Raw genomic sequence first — 18,114 nt, forward strand, 5'->3', positions numbered from 1 at the left:
ACGAATGAAAGTGTAGAAATGTAGTATACAAAAAAAATATATGACTGTACTTTTTCATTCTTTTCTCTCAACGATATATGTGTATAGATAATTGTGACAAATGTTTTGCTACTGCTTATCGATTCTACTTAATATAGGCCAGATACAAACGAGTATTTAAATTAATATTAATGGTATACCTATCAGATAGCAAAGAAAATATTAAAAATCCCTGTTAAAAGTTTGTTTGTATTTATTATTAATTTTTTCATCGATCGTATATTTTGTTAATGTTTTATATACAAATCAATACGAAATTATGATTGCAAAACCACGCATTACTTGCATAATTTTTACATTTCATGAATATTATTCATATTAGCAGTTCCTCGTTCTTTTGCATACAAAATATCTTAATATATTATTGAAAATTGATTCAACATAGTAATGACAATTTGTTTTGATTAAAATTCTAGAAAAAAAATGTTTTAGTAAAATCGAAAACACAAAACATTATTTCGTAGAATATACTTAATTAAAGATTAAAAAGGTATTGCATTAGAAAGTGTAAATTTCTGCTATCGTCTTCTTCGAAAGCGATGTGTATAGCTTCCGTTTATGATGTATGAACACGCGAAACGTATTTACTCGCGATAAATATTACTGGCCATCGCGACAGTCAGAAATGGATGCAAGATTAAATTTTCACAAATCGCTATTCTCGCTGTGACAGCCGCGCTTTTTTGCCATTTCCCACGACGACAATAGCTTTTTCAATATCCCGAGAGCTCTTAATACGGAAGCATCTATATAATCTATACTGTGAAAATCGCGCTTTTTATGGTTCGCCAGAAGTCACGACAATCGACATCCATTATTACTAATGAAGCCAGATCGAAATTATTCCATCGAATATCTTAAATCGCGCATTCCTGACACGTTATATATACACGCGATCGAATTGAAAGGATGTTTTTATTGAACACAGATGATTCTACTTTCACTTTCTTTAAGCAGGCGGAATATTCTGAACTAGATTTTTTTTAAATCTCCAACAGTACTCTATTTTAGAAGTATTAATCCTTGGTTTTTTTCCTTTTTTTAATTTTTATATTTTTGTCTTAATTTTTAATTTTTTTTTAATCTTGAACCGTTTAAATTGTTTCTCGATTTTTATAAATATTATTGAGAGATATATTATGATATTTTATAAGATATATATTTTCTATCTTCAAAGTAAACAAAGTGGAAAGAAACAAAACACAACAAAATCGGAAAGCAATACTTTGATAAGTTATATAGATTTGTCCGGATATCAATATCGAGTGCTTCTCATAAACGTCAAGTGGTGTAGCTTTTACCAGCGATGGACGATTCGTTATTGCTCGTTGAGAGTAATAGTCAAAGATATTCGCGTGTCTGCCGTTGTTGTAATAAATATGATGTCAACAATTTCCTGTCTCCGGTGATAGCTTATCGATGGTTTAAATATCGAGGGAGAGAGAGAGAAAGAGAGAGAGAGAGAGAGAGAGAGAAAAATCGTTATCGTGCTCAACATACGGATGATTTTCTAATTAAACGGCGCAATCCTGCAGGATCCACTTGATTAATAACGGATCGATCGTGGCAGTGAAACGTTTAATCCTTGCTGACTGGTAGGATCACAGCTGACACGGATCATCATCGAGCTTTGACTTACGAGCCTCAGATCTCGCATCGTAAGCATAAATAATCCTTTCGCATGGTAATTGAGTCTCAGTCGTTTTGAAAGCGAAATAAGCTTATTGTTAAAGAAATTGAAATCTCGCATTCGGAATAGAATAGAAATAAACGATATTATGTTTTGAAATAATTCTATTTGAGTCATCTCGTAGATGTTACGTGAATAATTTGCGTGATTAATTTAATTTGCGTTGCGTATGATAAATCGAAAGTAAGAACAAAATATATTGCCGAACTCTCTTGTACATTTGTACAAATTTGATAGGAATATTACGTCAAATATTTAGAGATAAATCACTTAAAGTGATGATTACGCGTTTGCATTTAAAATAACATGTTATACTCGTATGTTCTCTTTGAAAATAAATTTTATAGCGATCAATGGACCGTTTTACTGTTGACTAATAGCGCGGCAGAGTTTCCACGAGCTTGAAAATGCTCGTCGATAACTATTGTTCTCCTTCGTTTCCACCTTCGTGAGTATCGATCGTTTACCATCCAGGAATTCTATTTATTAACGAGCGAAACACAACGGTCGGTCGACAAACAGACGCACAAGCGAATTTCTCAATCGGCTAATACTTCCTGCAGGAAGTTGTAAGAGAACCGTAATTTCGTCGAAACAGAAATGCACGAAATTTGCATGCAGGAAGGCCGCTTTCGCGGCTTGATTTGTTCGACCGCCGTGGGAATGTGAACAAAGTGGAGATTGTTTTCTCTCGGCTGTTGAATCCGTTTAAATCATCCGCGATCTCACGATGGTCAAAAAAATTTTACAACAGCTAGATATATCATCCTACGTCACCATGAATATCCGCCGGTGATGTAACTGCGACGTGTAACCGGATAATTAATTTCTTCCATGATATCAATTAGATTTCAGGCAGGATTTCTGTGCGATGCGATTTCCGAAGTCAAAACACGTATTTCGAAAGAGACGTTTTTTTTTCGGCGTAAAACTAGAGCAACCAATCTGTCTTTTCCGTGAGAAGAGGCGTCGGCGTAATTCGATCGACGCTGGGTTAAATTTCATTTTCGCGGCTAGTCCGCGAGTGATTAAGCCGGACTGACGTCATTCTGTACGAGCTCATGGAGCACGGAAATTGTTCGTTCAATTCAAGCCACGTCCATCACCGACATAGTCATCAAAAGCTTCTATGTACATCGCCCTTATCGGCAATCATCTTTTGCGCACAATTCGTACTGTATACTGGCGCTGAGTATTTTGGATATATAAAGCTAGCTATATCAAATGCTGCTGTACTACCTGATCATCATAAAAATTTATATGCCATCGTCGACGGTTGTAAATTATATTATCAAATGCGCATCATCGGTGTCTCTCTCTCTCTCTCTCTCTCTCTCTCTCTCTCTCTCTCTCGTCTTTTCCCCCCGTTGCTTTGCATTTTTATTCTTATCGCGTCTCGAAGAGGAAATTATTACATATAGAGTTTGATTCCAAAAATAAAAAGATACATAAACGATAAAAAAAACTCTCGATTTCGTCGAGCAAACGTATATCGGTTTCCCGCATAATTTCACTCCACGTAAGCGTCCCTACAACGTTGTTATGTAAATTTTGCGCTGTGTTAACATTATAACGTAACACAGACTAGCGGAATAGCGAATCGGGTTGCATTAATTACAACGGATATTACCGATTTAAATCGGTGGTGAAAGTAGTCTGTGATATACGAGTACATCGATTTATATTACGGATCACCAACACAAGGGCAGAGAAATCTTGTACGTAAAATTGTGAGAGGAGAAGGTGGAGATCGCGAGCGAAATTGAGAAAAGAGAGAGAGAGAAAGAAAAAGAATTGGCAAAAAACAGCAATAAAATAAATGCAGGGAATAGAAATCACAACGCGCGAGCTCGCTCGCTCTCGCACGTTGCCATGTAGAAAATGTGGACGCTGAAGAAGACGATTCTTTCGATGCGGGGGAGGTGAACCGGTATATACACCCTCGTCGCGGACCCACGCGGGAAAAAGCGAACTTGTGTACGGATAATAATACGCTCCGCCCGATTGCCATGCGAAACCTTATACTGTGCGCGGAAAACTCGAATTGTGCATGCGGATCGATGGAGGATGGAAAAACTCCCATTGTACCGCGAGTCGTGCAATTTCGATCTACGCTGCTTTACACTTCCGCCGTCCGTTCTGATATATTTATATGCGTGTTATTTTATTGAACTTACGCAGTTGACGGTTTTTCACGCTACGGAGGTTCGCTGGGAGAATTTATCTCCAAATATAGTTCCGAGGAATATGAAACCGGGTATATACTTGCTGGAAAAATATGGAAAACCTGAAATTTTCAGGGTAATTTTTTTCTACTTGGAAAAATCAGGAATTATCATTCTTATGGAATTTTTTTTTTAATTGGCACTGAGAGGATTTAAAAATAATGTTTGATAATTTTGCTCTTATACTATTAAATTACAAATATATATCTCTATCTCTGTTTATACATATATTAAAGTCTTAACAAACAATTGAATATGGGGTATATTTTTTATTTTAATTTTTAGTAATAAAAAATGAAAATGTTACGAAAGTTGAAAATTTTTATTTCAACGAAAGCTATTCAGTTTTTTCAGTACATATACATTTGTAAATCTAGCATTCTTTGAAACTTTAGGTTGTATTTTTAGATGAAAAAATACAACCTAATAAGTGAAAAACATTAGAAACCGCGTATGTACAATAAAAAATTTATTTTTGAAAACTACCAAAAAATCTGAAAATATTCTTTTTATCTAAAATTTTGAACAAAAATAGGATTGGAAGATCAGGGAAAATTTTCGGAGAATTGTTTTTTTTACAAGATTTAAGTAGGCACAATCAGTAATAAAAGTAATCGAAAAATATAAAAGAATTGTTAAAGGTTCATCCCGTTGAAAAAATTCCCGCCTTTGATTAATTAATAATGTCCGAATATATGTACATTGTTCCGCCTCGTTTGCTAAAGCGAGCAGCGATCGGTGCGCACGATAAGATTGATGAAGACGGAATAAATTGCTTATAAATCTTATGGTAGAGGAGAGGAGGGTGGGGCATTGTACTCGAAGCACGCGGACGAAAGTAAAAACGCATGAAAATCATTACTGACCGCGTTAACAAGGACTTCCCACGTACACGCTTGAAGACGGCATTCGGGCCTTCCCGTGTCCCGTTGCGGACACGCGATGCGTGATTGGCGTGCTTTATCGCAATGCCTCAAGATATCGCGTGCGTTCCCTTTGTCTCGGCGTACAAATTTCACGCGACCTCGCGACGCGACGTGTCTTGCGTCTTGTTGTCAAGCGAGAAAGAGTCGGTCTACAGCTCTTTCCGCTTTTTTTTTTCTCTCACGTTTTTTTTTTCTTTTTTCCCTCCGCTCCCGTCATTAACGTATCTCAGCGCGATTCTGCGAGCACAAGTAAACTTGTTAAGTCCCCCACGTGCGGAAGCCGCGAGACACTCGATATTTCGTTACCGACCGTGAGAGAAACTCGTTGCAAACACAAATTACTACTTGTGTCGCGCGCGGGATTCAACGCGCGTGCGGCTCTCGGCGTCCCAGCTAATAAACTTTCGTCCGATTCGTTGTGCGGATCTCTTCTGTTCGTTCGCGAGTAAGGGCGGAAGTGCGAGAGCTATTTGTATGATTGCGTGCAGTGGGAATTTCAGACCGCGATCATACAAATGTAGCGATACGGAACGCCGATAACGAGTCGGCAGGATCGTGTACAGGTCTGATTGTTTCAAGTCTAATCTTGCTTATTCTCGCTAAGTATAATCGTAATCTAGAAACGATCTGAATAGCTCAGAATCTAAAGTACCAAGAGTTCTATCACTCGCTAAGCTATGAGACTCGAGGAGGATCGATAGATCCTCCTCGAAAGGATATGCAAGCCACAATGACGCACGTGGACGAGAGCAGTCCTTTGAAGTACCTCGGCTAAACGCCCACGCGTTGCATACAAAGCATTACGTCGACTCCTTCCGTGTGTCATTTTCCGTACTTATTTTCCGTTGCACGTGTCAAAAGGCGCTCTGCATTTATGTGTCGGAAAATTGGCGGCGTTAGAGATAATTAAAAAAAAGTACATCATTATTTTATATATATTCTTTGGGAAAATATTTTATTACGAAAACTTATTATAAAAATTATTATAAAAATATTTTCTTTTTATCAAAATACTCGACTTTTCTCTTAAAAATATTTGAACTTTAAAGCTCTGCCGACGAATTAGCGCTGGTCCGATTTTACATCCTCTTCCGGAATACTCGACAAACTTCGACACGATTGTCTCGCAGCGATACGGTTTCCGGCGGGCCCCGAATTAACGTCGTTAAATTTTATGGTCGCCTCGTCGACGGAAATCGATTCCGTTGTAAGAAGAAAAACGACTCAAGCCAGCACGTAACACGATGAAACACCGACGCGGAGTTTTCACGATCGGAAGAGACGTTTGTGTGTATACGTGAGAGATGATCTTTTCTCTCTCTCTTTCTCTCTCTCTCTCTCTCTCTTCTCTTCTCCTCTGCAAAAAGGTAGAAAGGAAGGAACGCGAGGAAGTAGATAGAGAGTCACGCAGAGTTTTCTGAACACCTTTGTCAGCGTTTGCTGTACGGACAGTCGTAAGGATCTTTGGCTCACGTATCGTATTTACAACTGCTATCAATATCGAACGATTTAATGGATACGGCCGAACGTATCGATATCGATGCTACTACCTCTGATACTCGACGAGCGAGAGATTTCTGGTTTAAGCACGTTGAAAAATTCATCTGCAATCCGCCGCCGTTCTGTCTGATTTTTTGCAAAGGGAAATGTATAATGTCGCTACTTTAAAAGCAGCTGCTATAAACGAAAAAGAATTTATTATTCACATTTTGACCTCCATATAAGATTTTAAATTGCAAATTAGAGTCTTAAAATTTATGATTTACTAATTCAAGGACACGACGGCGGATCGTCGAGTGATTCGAAAATCTCCCAATTCCAATGTTTACATAATATCTTGTCTAGACTCTCGCATAAATATTTCAACCATTTGATTTTGTTCGACTACTACAGTTGTAGATTTATATCTGCAACTGGCGAGATTCCAAAATTAACTGTCAAGAGCTGGCAGCCCTCCGTATCTCCTTCACTTAATTTGTAGTTATACTCTAAGATGCGCTTTTCTACTGAGAACAGAAGCTATCTTTTGGATGCGCCCAATCTCTTGAATTTTGCGAGCATAATTGAAACAAGGAGAATTAAATTAAAATTTAGTTTCAGACGTCGCAGGAAGAACTACGCACACCATATTATCCCGTGATCCAGATTGCGTTTATGATGTAGTGTTAATATTTCGCGGGACTTGCTCGACGGACAATGACGTTTGTCGAACGAAAGTATCACTAGGGATAACGCTTTTAGCAAAAGGGATTTGGATCTGACGAAAATTGATTTCGGCCCAAGTTTCGCTCGCTCGCTTGCGCGCGCGAGCTCTGAATTACGTTCTCAGCCGATAATTAATCGCAGTGTAGCTTAACGACAGAGCGATTAGTATGACGCGTCGTCCAGCGGTAATATTCGAATCTGGTCGTTGTATGCGCGCAACAATGCCGCGAAAGTCCGACTATATTTGTCGGGATTAAGTGCCGGCTCGGGATAGCGCAAGCCGGGGATGATATCGGCGGCTGGGATTCCGAACCATCGGTCCGATGATGTTTGTACAGGCGCACATACGGCTCTCCGCGCGCACTCGCTGGTTACAATAGCTGACGAAAGCGATTTTTTTTTTTTTTTTTTTTTTTAATTCTATTTCCTCGCGCGAATTAAAAATATCCGAGCGGGGAATTAGTTTGTACTGCCGGAGGTTTTATTCGCGAACTCGCTATAATCTCATTTTGTGGCGCGACGCGACACTATTCAAGGATTTTACGAGACATCGCGCACGGAACACTCCACCTTTTCAGAGAACGCGAAATGTTCGCGTAAAATTGGCGCGATTGTGTAAACGGTGAGTGAAAAAAAAAATTAATAAACGCGACCGTAAGCAACTCGCCTTGACATCCTTTGGATGCGGGAATGTATGGCAATTTAATATCTGTTATTTCGTTTGTGTATTTATTCGCGAGATTGCAAATGTGTCTTTGGACACTCTAGATTCTTTATTCACGGAACCCTTTCCTTTTAACCGCACGCTTGCCTTTTTTATTGCGCACGATCTTTAAGATTCACGTACGAGCGATTTTAATTAACACCGATCTGCAAGAAAAACGAGAGATTTACAACGGGAACTTTTTCGCGTACATATTTGGCATCTTTCCAAACCTTGGAATTTTCTCTTCCCTCACTCGCAATTACAGTTTCTCTTACGGTTTTCCAAGTTACGGTTTGCGATTCTGTTAAATTGTACGTCGGGGGAGAAAGATTTGCGTTGGGAGTTTTTTCGCTCGTACTCTCCCATTTGCATCGGACTTAATGATCATCGTCGCCGTGTTGTTTCCGCGAAATCGAAATGCCATGAACAACAAAAGAGATTAGATGTGTGTGCGTGTGCGCGCACGTATGTGTGTGTGCCGGGAAATAATAAAATTCGCAGGGAAAATCAGCGAGGCCAACGTTCCGAACGTGACGTGGTCAGTTCTATCATTTTATGCAAATAAAAGCGGAGAACGCTTGATTTCCCCGTGGTGTTCCATCGTCGCTGTCGCCGTCGCCGACGTCGGCGTCGGCGTCGGCGTCGGCGTCGGCGTCGGTGTCGTCGACGACGAGGACAATGTTTGACGTCAGCAGGAGATACGACTCCAGCTTGGGATTTGCAGTTCTGACCTGTGAAGAAACTGGCGTGTATATAGTACAGCATTAACTGGTTGTCCTCGATTCTTCAGAAATTCCCCCGGGATCTCGGCACGTGTCACGAAGCGCGTGTTTACACCGCATTATCGTATACACTTGGCATCGGAAATGCATCTCTACAATCTCTATAATGACAACATGCCGGCATGGCGGATCGATAGACTTTAATTTTGCCATTAAAATGGCTAAAATCATATCTTTCACTTTATACTAATAATTATTTAATCAATATTTATTTAATTAACGATCATTTAAGTTTATTTATTACATCTAATAGAGCTCGAATTTTTAAGTATCTAAACGTTTATCCGTACGTTTGGGCCGGTACGTTTTAATACACGTTTCGAATATTACATTTTTCGTGCTGCGCTATAATATCGGATGTTACGCTGATTACACAATTGCTACGTATCCTTCCTTCCCGAGATGATGGCTAAGTTTCGCTGTTAGACTTTCACGTTGCGTCTCCGGCGCTGGGACTTGGACGCGTCTATCGAAGCGTGAATTCGCCGATTGGCTCGCGCACAAGAATTGCTACAGAATTAATCCGTCGGATTGCACGCGATTTTCGTACTCACCCAACGAGAGCAGCGCGATTCGGACGCGATGAGCATCATGAGCATCGCGTTGCGACGGACGCATCTTCACGTCGATCCTCTCGTATATGTCGTGCCTGTTTGCCTCTTAGGGTGTAGGTTACGTCTGCGGTACTCGCGTAGGGTAGAGACACGCGGAGCGTGTCAGGTAGGCAGGTGGATAAAAACAACACCTGGCGTGACCGACGTGCCGAAGACTACACGGAAACTGACTCCTTTCGATGCCACACTGCCGGTAGTATCCTCGCCACCTCGGAGCGGAACTGAACGTACGTTGACTTTTGCTTTTGCCCGCCGCGGTCGCCTTTCGCCGCGGTGGGAAAGAGATAGCGGCCGTTTTACGATCACGGCCGACCGATGATGATTCCCGGGCGAGCGTGAGCGTTCAAACGAGCCGACACGCTACGGAACCTCGAAAATTATCCTTCGATTCGTTAATCGACATGCCCGGAGTAAAGTGGGACGTGACGAATGCCCTTACTGACGTAACTTCTCCTCTCGCAGTCTACTTTAATAAACAGAATTAATACTATATTAGGGTATTAATTTTTTTTATCTCGCGCGATCTTGGTTTGTTTAAGAGGTTGTAAAATGTATTTAAATACGGTAATTAATTATTAATGATTTATTAGAAATTTGTTAGAACGTATCTCGTTAAATTTAACCCTTATTCCGTAATGATGGATCATTTTTGTCTGTGATTTTTCCAACAACGTCAACGTTCTCGAAAACAAATAATCAAAAAATAATATATTTAAGTAAATTATTTTTCATATTTATTATTTTAGTCTTTATTTAGAATGTTCAAAGAAGGTATATACATTTTTTCAGATTTTTTTAAACACTTTTACATATTAATAAACTTACCGAAAATACCCACCTGTACAGTTGGAAGGTGCCAAAAATAACAATACGAAGTAAGGGTTAATTATTTATACGATTAATTAAAAATTGTCGTAAAATGAACAACTGTTCACAGTGAATATTTCACTGTGAATGTACAGAGGATTTTATATTTGATGGCATATTTTAAAGACGTATCGTATAAATTGTGTGCAAAGGAACAAAGTTTTCGTGTGTCTCTTTTAAAGGACGTGAAACGCAACCAAGTTTATAGTCATTTAAATTTTGTTGCCTTTCTAGCGCGAACATATTAAAATAATGTCCAATCCATCTAACGAAGCTATCTCTTATTCTTGTCTGACAATGAGCTTCGTTCCTACGCCGTCAACTTTAGTTTTATCGCTCGCATTAACTCTCGCGAACATTAAGCGCGTTACCTCGTAAGAGTTCGCGCGCGTATCGAAAGGAGAAATTGCATAGCGCCCGTTATAATTACCTCGTAATTGTCTACTTCTGATTACATTAATTATTTTCCAAGGGAACTTTTTAGGCGTGGATCATAAGTTGCCCTAGCTTTCCAGCAGACCAATTACAATTATTTGCGCGAGAGAAGCGAAGATTCATGATCTATGTTAAGTGAGCGCAGTGAAATCAAACAATCTCTTATGATCTTTAAAATCTTAGGATTAAAAGTAATGGCAGAAATTATTCTTATACTCGTTCGAGCGTTAAATCTTGCTATATCCAACGAGAAAAGCACGAGCACAGTTTAAGAGAGAGGCAAGAGAGCACCTCGTGTTTTAAATGCAACGATTAGACTTTCCGCGTAGAAAAGAAAATTCTCTTGCACCAGATCATTAAAACTGAATCGGAAGATGCCTGGTAAATAACCATTTCGTGAATGCATATAGTAATATGACAGCGACTTCCTATCGGTATGTAACCGAGATAGAGGAGAAGGAGAATAGCAGGACACATAGTTGTGCAAAAAAATTAATAGAAAATAGCGAAGCGACGGGATAAATCGGGAAAAACAATTCGGACAATAGTTTTGCAGCAACGGTCGACAATTATCACCGCGGCTGCTGATGTGGCCGTTATCGGTGCTATTTTTTCAGGTGTGGCTGCCGGTCAAATTAAACAAAAATTTCCATTCGTCACGAAAGCAGAAAGATCCGATCGATCGCGCGGTCACGGCGCAGAATTAATTTTCCCGACCGAAAGAGTCAGTTACGATTCACGTAGCTGCATATGTTCACGAACTGAAATTGTCTTCGTCGCGCATAACGAGCACACGCACCCGGACAATTAAAGCGACCTTATATAAGCCGTCGGAATTTCGGTAGTTTCCGCCAACATCGTGTCGTATCGTGAAAGTTTTGTCGCCTATGTCTACGCGACGCGAACGGTAAGAAAATAAAAGGATCCACGCTGAAAATACGCGGATTTGCATTATCACACGTGTTTTCGTATCTCGCAAATAAAACGCGAAACTATATCCGTCGCGGATATAAGAAAACGCAGAAATTTACGCATAAACATCTGCGTTCGTTTTCAATGGTTAAATACACGTCATGGATTAATTACATGCGGGGTGGTCGCTAAAACGTTGTTTCCATAAAGCCGAGAGTGAAAAAGGAAAGACCGTCTGATGGCGCGGGGTTGGGGTTTTCAGGGATGATAATTTTGCGCCATTAGGTAAACGTCCCCCCAACGTGCGCACAATAACACACGGTTGACACATCGACGATGTCAGGGCGAAAACACGAAGGAGAAGAGGGGTGGGGTAGTAGTAGTAGTAGTAGTGTACGTACGTAGTTCAACCGTGCGATATCAGGTCTCATTGTTCCGTGACTTCGAGCTCTTTGTCTCTTCCGTTTCGAAATGCCAACGCGGGCGACCGGAGAAGGACAGAGAAAGCATAACGCGAGCAACAGTGTCTCTCCGGCACTTGAAACTCACCAGTTGGTGGGAGCGGAGGGTGAGAAAAGAGGACGACTTGGTCGCCTCCGACAAAAGGGCGTCAACGATGAATATGTCCCGTTGCATCCTGCGTTACGAGAAAGTCTCGGTTTACAATTCCGACCCATGTTTGACCCATTATCGTATGACATATTTTTCAATGAAATTCACAGCTTTAACGTTACGCGAGAGTGAAAGAATCAGCGAAACGCTGACGGAGGTTTTAATATAAAAAAAAAAAAAATAAAATAAAATGAATATTATACAATTTTTTATTACTACCACTTTAGTCGAAATTTAATTATATAAACATTTACGTGCAAACAAGTCTCGTGAATAAAATTGCTAATTACTTGTGTTACAGAGAATGTTGTCAGACTAAGAAAAAGTTGCAACGAGAACAAGTCAAATATGCAAATGAATAGCACATTTACATCTAAATACTAGTTAGTTAGCGTACAAGGTTCAAGGCGTTTTTTAGGGAAAGCGTCGAATTTGCGATGTGAATTTTTTTTGCGTCGTGCGGAATTTTAGCAAGTGACTCAACTGGAATTAAAAATTGTTAATTATTAATTTGATCGATATATCTGACTGATATATGTATGCAATAACAATAACAAATTCTTTTTCTCTTTCTCGAAAACTATTTATTATTGTCAGAAGAAATAGCTGAAATTTCTCCAAGACAATAAAATTAAATTCTCGTCATTTTTGTGCATTATTCTCTCAAGGTGGCTTTGTACAACTGTTGCACCGTTATTACAATTCACTTTCATTATCATGATACAATGCATCTCCGTGGCAGAGAACGCGAGGTCGGAACGGCACGCGTTCGCAATGTTTACGTCACGTCGCTTTTGTTTCGAGAGCACGGCTCCTCACGTGTAACCTAGGCGAGGTTGCATGAAATTTTAACCTCCGTCGTGCTCCGTCGCTCGTCTTTCCACCGCCTCCGCCATCTACCCGAGGAAAAACATTTTACCAACTTTCTCCGACGTTTCATAAGGACAACGACGTTGTATATTAAAAGTCTCCTTCGCTAAACATCCCGCGTACTGTTAATTTGGCCCACGTCACGAGTGCTCCTTGTTTTAAAGAGACATAACCGATTTGAGCGGTAGCCTGAACGGCGAAACTTCCTTCTTTCCTTCGGGCATTAATCAAGAATATTCTCGTTAGATAAAATACATTTATAATCAATTCACGCGCATCGCAACGTACTTTATTTCGCCGTCTTCATTACCGTTAAAACCTACTCTCCTTTCACCTCTCTTCTTCAATCGAAGATTTCGAAGATTCTCGCTGTGTAATTTTTTATTCATTCTGCACGGAACACACATATCATTTTTTATACATCTTTTTATAATACAAAATTAATTGTGAAAAAAAAAATGTATATGTATATTCTTCTAAGTTTTTAATTTTTTTTTTATATAAATTATATAATCATAAAACAATTTTTACATATAAAAATATGTTTGTGTGTGTGTATGCGGATATAAGTGTCAGCTTCGAGTTTTATCTCGATCGTGTATACTTAACATGATTACGTAACGTATTGTCAATTCGTGAAAGGCGCTTTAAATCATGTATGCGGACGTGTATCACTATTACAAGTTCAAGGCCAATTTCAGATACAAGCTACTAGATAGACCATTGCTTGAGGCAGCGAACAAATCTGTAGTTTTACTCTGTGACTACTGTTATTCTAGCATACTTATTACATCGCGTTGGTTTTCTCCAACGGATCTTGACCATTTTACCTTTACGTTGAATTACTTTAACCGGATTGACATGATATAGAGACGCAGATCAATAATAATACATCTCGCGCAAGCTTATATTTTATCGAGAGCGTATTCTATATTATTAATATTATGCAAGAATGGAACATCGTGTGCCATTTATCGTAATGTTTGTAACGATATGAATTCTGGCATGACAAAATGATTGCTTAAACTTTCGGTGCGATATTCTCGCGCGCGATGAAATCGATTACATTTGGATACGATTCAAATTTAATTTTTTTTTTTTTACCAACATCTGCAGATTTGCCAGTTCCATCTATCATTATAAACATATTATGATAAGAATGTGCATTTAAAAATTATGAATAAATCTTTTTATTTTGGACATTCTATTCATTTAGAAAACGATGATAATTCTAATATAACATTAAAAATAATCTATATTTAAGATTAAAATAATTTCTAATTATTGTTCAAAGTGATACATATCTCTTTACATTGTAATTGAAATGATTTTAGAAAGTACGTTATCTCACGTGACGAAATTTCTCTCTCTTTCTTGAACTAATAGGTATTTCGTATTTTCTAAAAAAAATGTCAATCGTGTTTATCATGTATTCATCTCGTTACTTTCACGGGCTCCCAAGGCTCCAATTATTTCAAGGCCAAGACGTGTTCATCACGTAACCAACAGCTGAATCCATCACTTTCTACTCGGAATAAAAAGTTCGACAAACCCCGCGGATCTGAATGATATACATGTGTTATAACTTTTGATACCTTCTTTCGAGACGGGACTGTCATCACTCGACACAAAAGAATTGCGTTTTCAAAATAGAAACTTGTCTATCGACTTTTCTAACTAATCGGATGCGATTTTGAAGATGTCCTTCGTCTGCGTACTTTTATCGAATTTTCTTCTCAAGGCTTTAATTGAATTTAATTCGTGCTAATTCACGCGACGGAATTTCCGGCCCGAGATAACGATCGGCATTCTCACGCGAGGCTCCTTTTTCGCGCGGGAACCGCTCTTTATTTTTCCAACGGGACTCGCTTTCCATCTTTTCGTAATAAAAAGAATTTGCGCGAAACTGTCACGAGAATTTTTCAACAGCACGGAGCGCTTCACGACCGGGAAAAATTCGCGAAACGTCGGGTTATATACGGAGTTTCCCAAAACGGTGTGTGTACCGCGTCTGAATTCAGTTCTGGGAATTTATTTCAAAGAGCCTCGGCATCGTGAAAGAGAGAGAGAGAGAGAAAGAGAGAATAATAGCGTGCAAATTATACGCGAAATATCTGTTGTCACTGTGCTGCATATCTTTCGGAGTGCTCCATATACTACGCGTCATTTCGAAAACGAAATCTCTACACGTAACACATCATTGATATTACCGACTAAATATCATTTAATATTGGCTATTCATTTGATCGAGCAATTGTTTCTCATTTTCATTTACTTGTTTACTTCACTTGTGTCATGTTTGATAATCAATATTGCGTATGTCGCGTATCGAGGGTACAAATAGATTGTATATACATTAAATTGCTCATTTATTACCTTTCTGGTTATAAAAATTGTTCCCCCCTCGACATGCTTTGAAAAGACATTCACATGTTTCTACCTTAACTATTATTTAACGTTTTAATTTAATCGTATTAATAATAAATCTATGGCTGCAAATTTGTCGTTCTTATTTAATAAATAATGATAATTAATAGATGAGATTTTTAAGGCCTTAATTTAATATTATTGTCTATATAGATTTACAACACTTATGTATTCATAAAATTTACGTACAAAATGGTTTATAAACTATGTTGACATTAATAGTTTCAATTTCTAAGCGAATTTTTCTTATACATAGAATTAATAATTTACGCAAGATGTGTTATTGGAATATAATTAATACGCTTTACCTGATATCACTTTTTGGATACATACATTTGGAGCATTTCCGCTCGGAAAATGGATCGTTATTTATTAATTGATTTGTTTTTTTGCACGTGAGACTTGCTCGCGCTATAGGATAGCTATGGACAGATATAGACACGTTAGTACCGACAATATCCAGATATATCAAATTAAATTCACGTTGCACGCGTGCACCGTTCTGGTTGGATGGCCATTAGCCATCGACAAATCATCCGGTGGAGATTTTCTCGCGGCGGCATTATCACACGGAGATATTCACTCGGATATTTTCCTGAAATTTACATGAATCTCTCTGTAAGCTGTTTGCGCTAGCATGCCTAATTATTGGTATATTGAATTTCATTAATTCCTGTCGAAAGATGCGTTCTCGTATAACGCTTTGTCTCGTTATTATATATGCCAGCAGCAATTAAGCAGTTAATTTTTAAGAACCTTTTGATAGATTTTTATAATTCTTGATATACATGCTGTATTTAAAATGTAAAAATTATGAATGAGAGAATTATGAGGAGATGCGTTTTTCACGGAATAAAATCTTTGACGACAATCCTGCTTTCGTGTCTCGAGACTTTACACATGCAGCATCACGCGGTCAAAGTAATACTGACCCACAAAATCTCGGCGAAAAAGGCACGCGCGAAGATGGTAGAAAGTCTATTCCCGAAGTGTTTATTCCGGTCAGACTCTTCTCCATCTCTGGTATTGCGTCTGCATCGATGGACTCAACAGAATAACGGGAAACTAGAGCGAGTGAAAATGTTTTAATTATACGTACGCACGAGGGATTCTTTTACGATAATTCATATATAACATATATAATTTCCACGCTTCATACAGTTTTCTCGCGGGTAAAGAAATGTAATCATGCTATTCATACAATTTCATTCATGATTTACCTTCGTCACTGATTAGCATGTGATTTCTGCGGTGCTTTTTATGCCACGAGAGAAGCACCTTAATTTCTGTTTATTAAGCTTATTTTGGATTATTTATCACGGATTATTTATTCAATAGAACTCTACAAGTTAATATACCGTGCAATAGAAAATATTTGAAAATTTTCAAATCACGTAAGTATATATAAACTAGCATATTATTTCTGCTTAATTATTTCTTTCAGAGAGAAAACGTAAATGATGTTTTTCAACGTTTATAACATCTATAATCAAGATATACAAGTATAGATGAAGAATAAGGTATGCGATATATAAAATTGTAAAGTTATTTTGAATTTTATCGCAAATAATTAGTTAAAGCGAATTTTACGATTTTTAAAAATTATACGCATAATTTTGCGTGATAAATAATTGTAGATGACGATTTTATCTTTCGAATATTACAGTTTGCAATTGTAAACGTTGAGAGACACAGTATAGTATTCGTCTTAGTGATGTATATTTTTATTTCATGATCATATACGCGCGCCTGGAAGCTATTCAAATCATTGACATCTACATACGTAACCTTTCGCACGTCGCACGATCCCTACTCCTTTAGCCTCTTTACTATTGTTAACCACGCAAAGTGAAAACAGTCATTGTTGTAACTGCGTACAGGCAAATCGTACAAATGTATGTATCCTTCATCATTTACGTTTTCTTTCTGAAAGAAGTAATTAATCAGAAATAAAATATGCTATACGCGGTTCGTAAATCAATTATGAAAATTCTAAATAAAAATAAAAAGAGAAACTCGACCTGCGAAATTATATTCATTTAGAGATACAAATATTTGAGAAACGAATTTCTTTCTCTGGCATATTATCGCTAACGTTTATACCCTCTCAGAGGAGATGTTTTGTTCCATTCAAAGCGAGTCAATGTTTGTAGCCGGAAATTTTGTTTTCGCTCTTTCCAACGGATATGAAATCCGCTTATGACGCTTCTTAGGATTAAGCGCGTTGCCTTCGATGTTCCATAACAGACGAGCACGCCATAAGTCACTTGATCAAAATTTCATTGTCAACAACACCAGACAGCCGTTGCTATATTCGTTTTATCTATTAATTTGCCACGAGATTATTTTGTTACTCTATTATTATAATTCCAAAGTTTTCGTACATAACATTATCATACATTCGATTAGAAGAAGCGAAATTTATTGAAAATATCTGATTCACATGCTTTTTTTGCATTCGGCGATCAACATAACACTAAAAGATTATATGAATTTTTTATATTAAATAAATGTATGCGCTTGAGGATTATTTGTTTATGCAACATATTTGTAAGAAAAAAAAAACTGCTTACAGAGTTAGTAAAAATTCTCGTTTAGAATGTCGAATAAATAATTACAATAGTGTAGTTTCTACGCAAAGCGTTAATGGATTCGCCTATGAGAAAACACGGATAAATGATGAGTACAGATAACGCGTAACATGTTTTCGTTTATCATAGAGATTAGATTAATTGAAAGGCGAATCGATCGTGGGCGACAAAAATTTTCCAAGTCACCGAAGGTGATTAATGGAAAATTGGTAT

At 38.1% G+C, this 18,114-nt stretch overlaps 2 protein-coding genes across 3 annotated transcripts in view; one reads left to right on the forward strand and one right to left on the reverse strand.

Moving 5' to 3' along the window:
• The window catches only part of LOC140674879 (uncharacterized), a 35,168-nt gene extending 25,696 nt beyond the window's left edge, over window positions 1–9,472 (reverse strand). The window contains exon 1 of the mRNA XM_072908772.1: window positions 9,128–9,472. Within this exon, the coding sequence (XP_072764873.1) occupies window positions 9,128–9,191 (64 nt within the window). The 5' untranslated portion in view covers window positions 9,192–9,472. The remainder of the gene's footprint in view (window positions 1–9,127) is intronic.
• Qin (tudor domain-containing protein qin) overlaps window positions 1–18,114 on the forward strand; it is a 141,186-nt gene that overhangs the window by 27,609 nt on the left and 95,463 nt on the right. The window lies entirely within an intron of this gene.

This window comes from Anoplolepis gracilipes, chromosome 16 (assembly GCF_047496725.1).
Source record: "Anoplolepis gracilipes chromosome 16, ASM4749672v1, whole genome shotgun sequence".
Classification (NCBI taxonomy): Eukaryota; Metazoa; Arthropoda; class Insecta; order Hymenoptera; family Formicidae; genus Anoplolepis; species Anoplolepis gracilipes.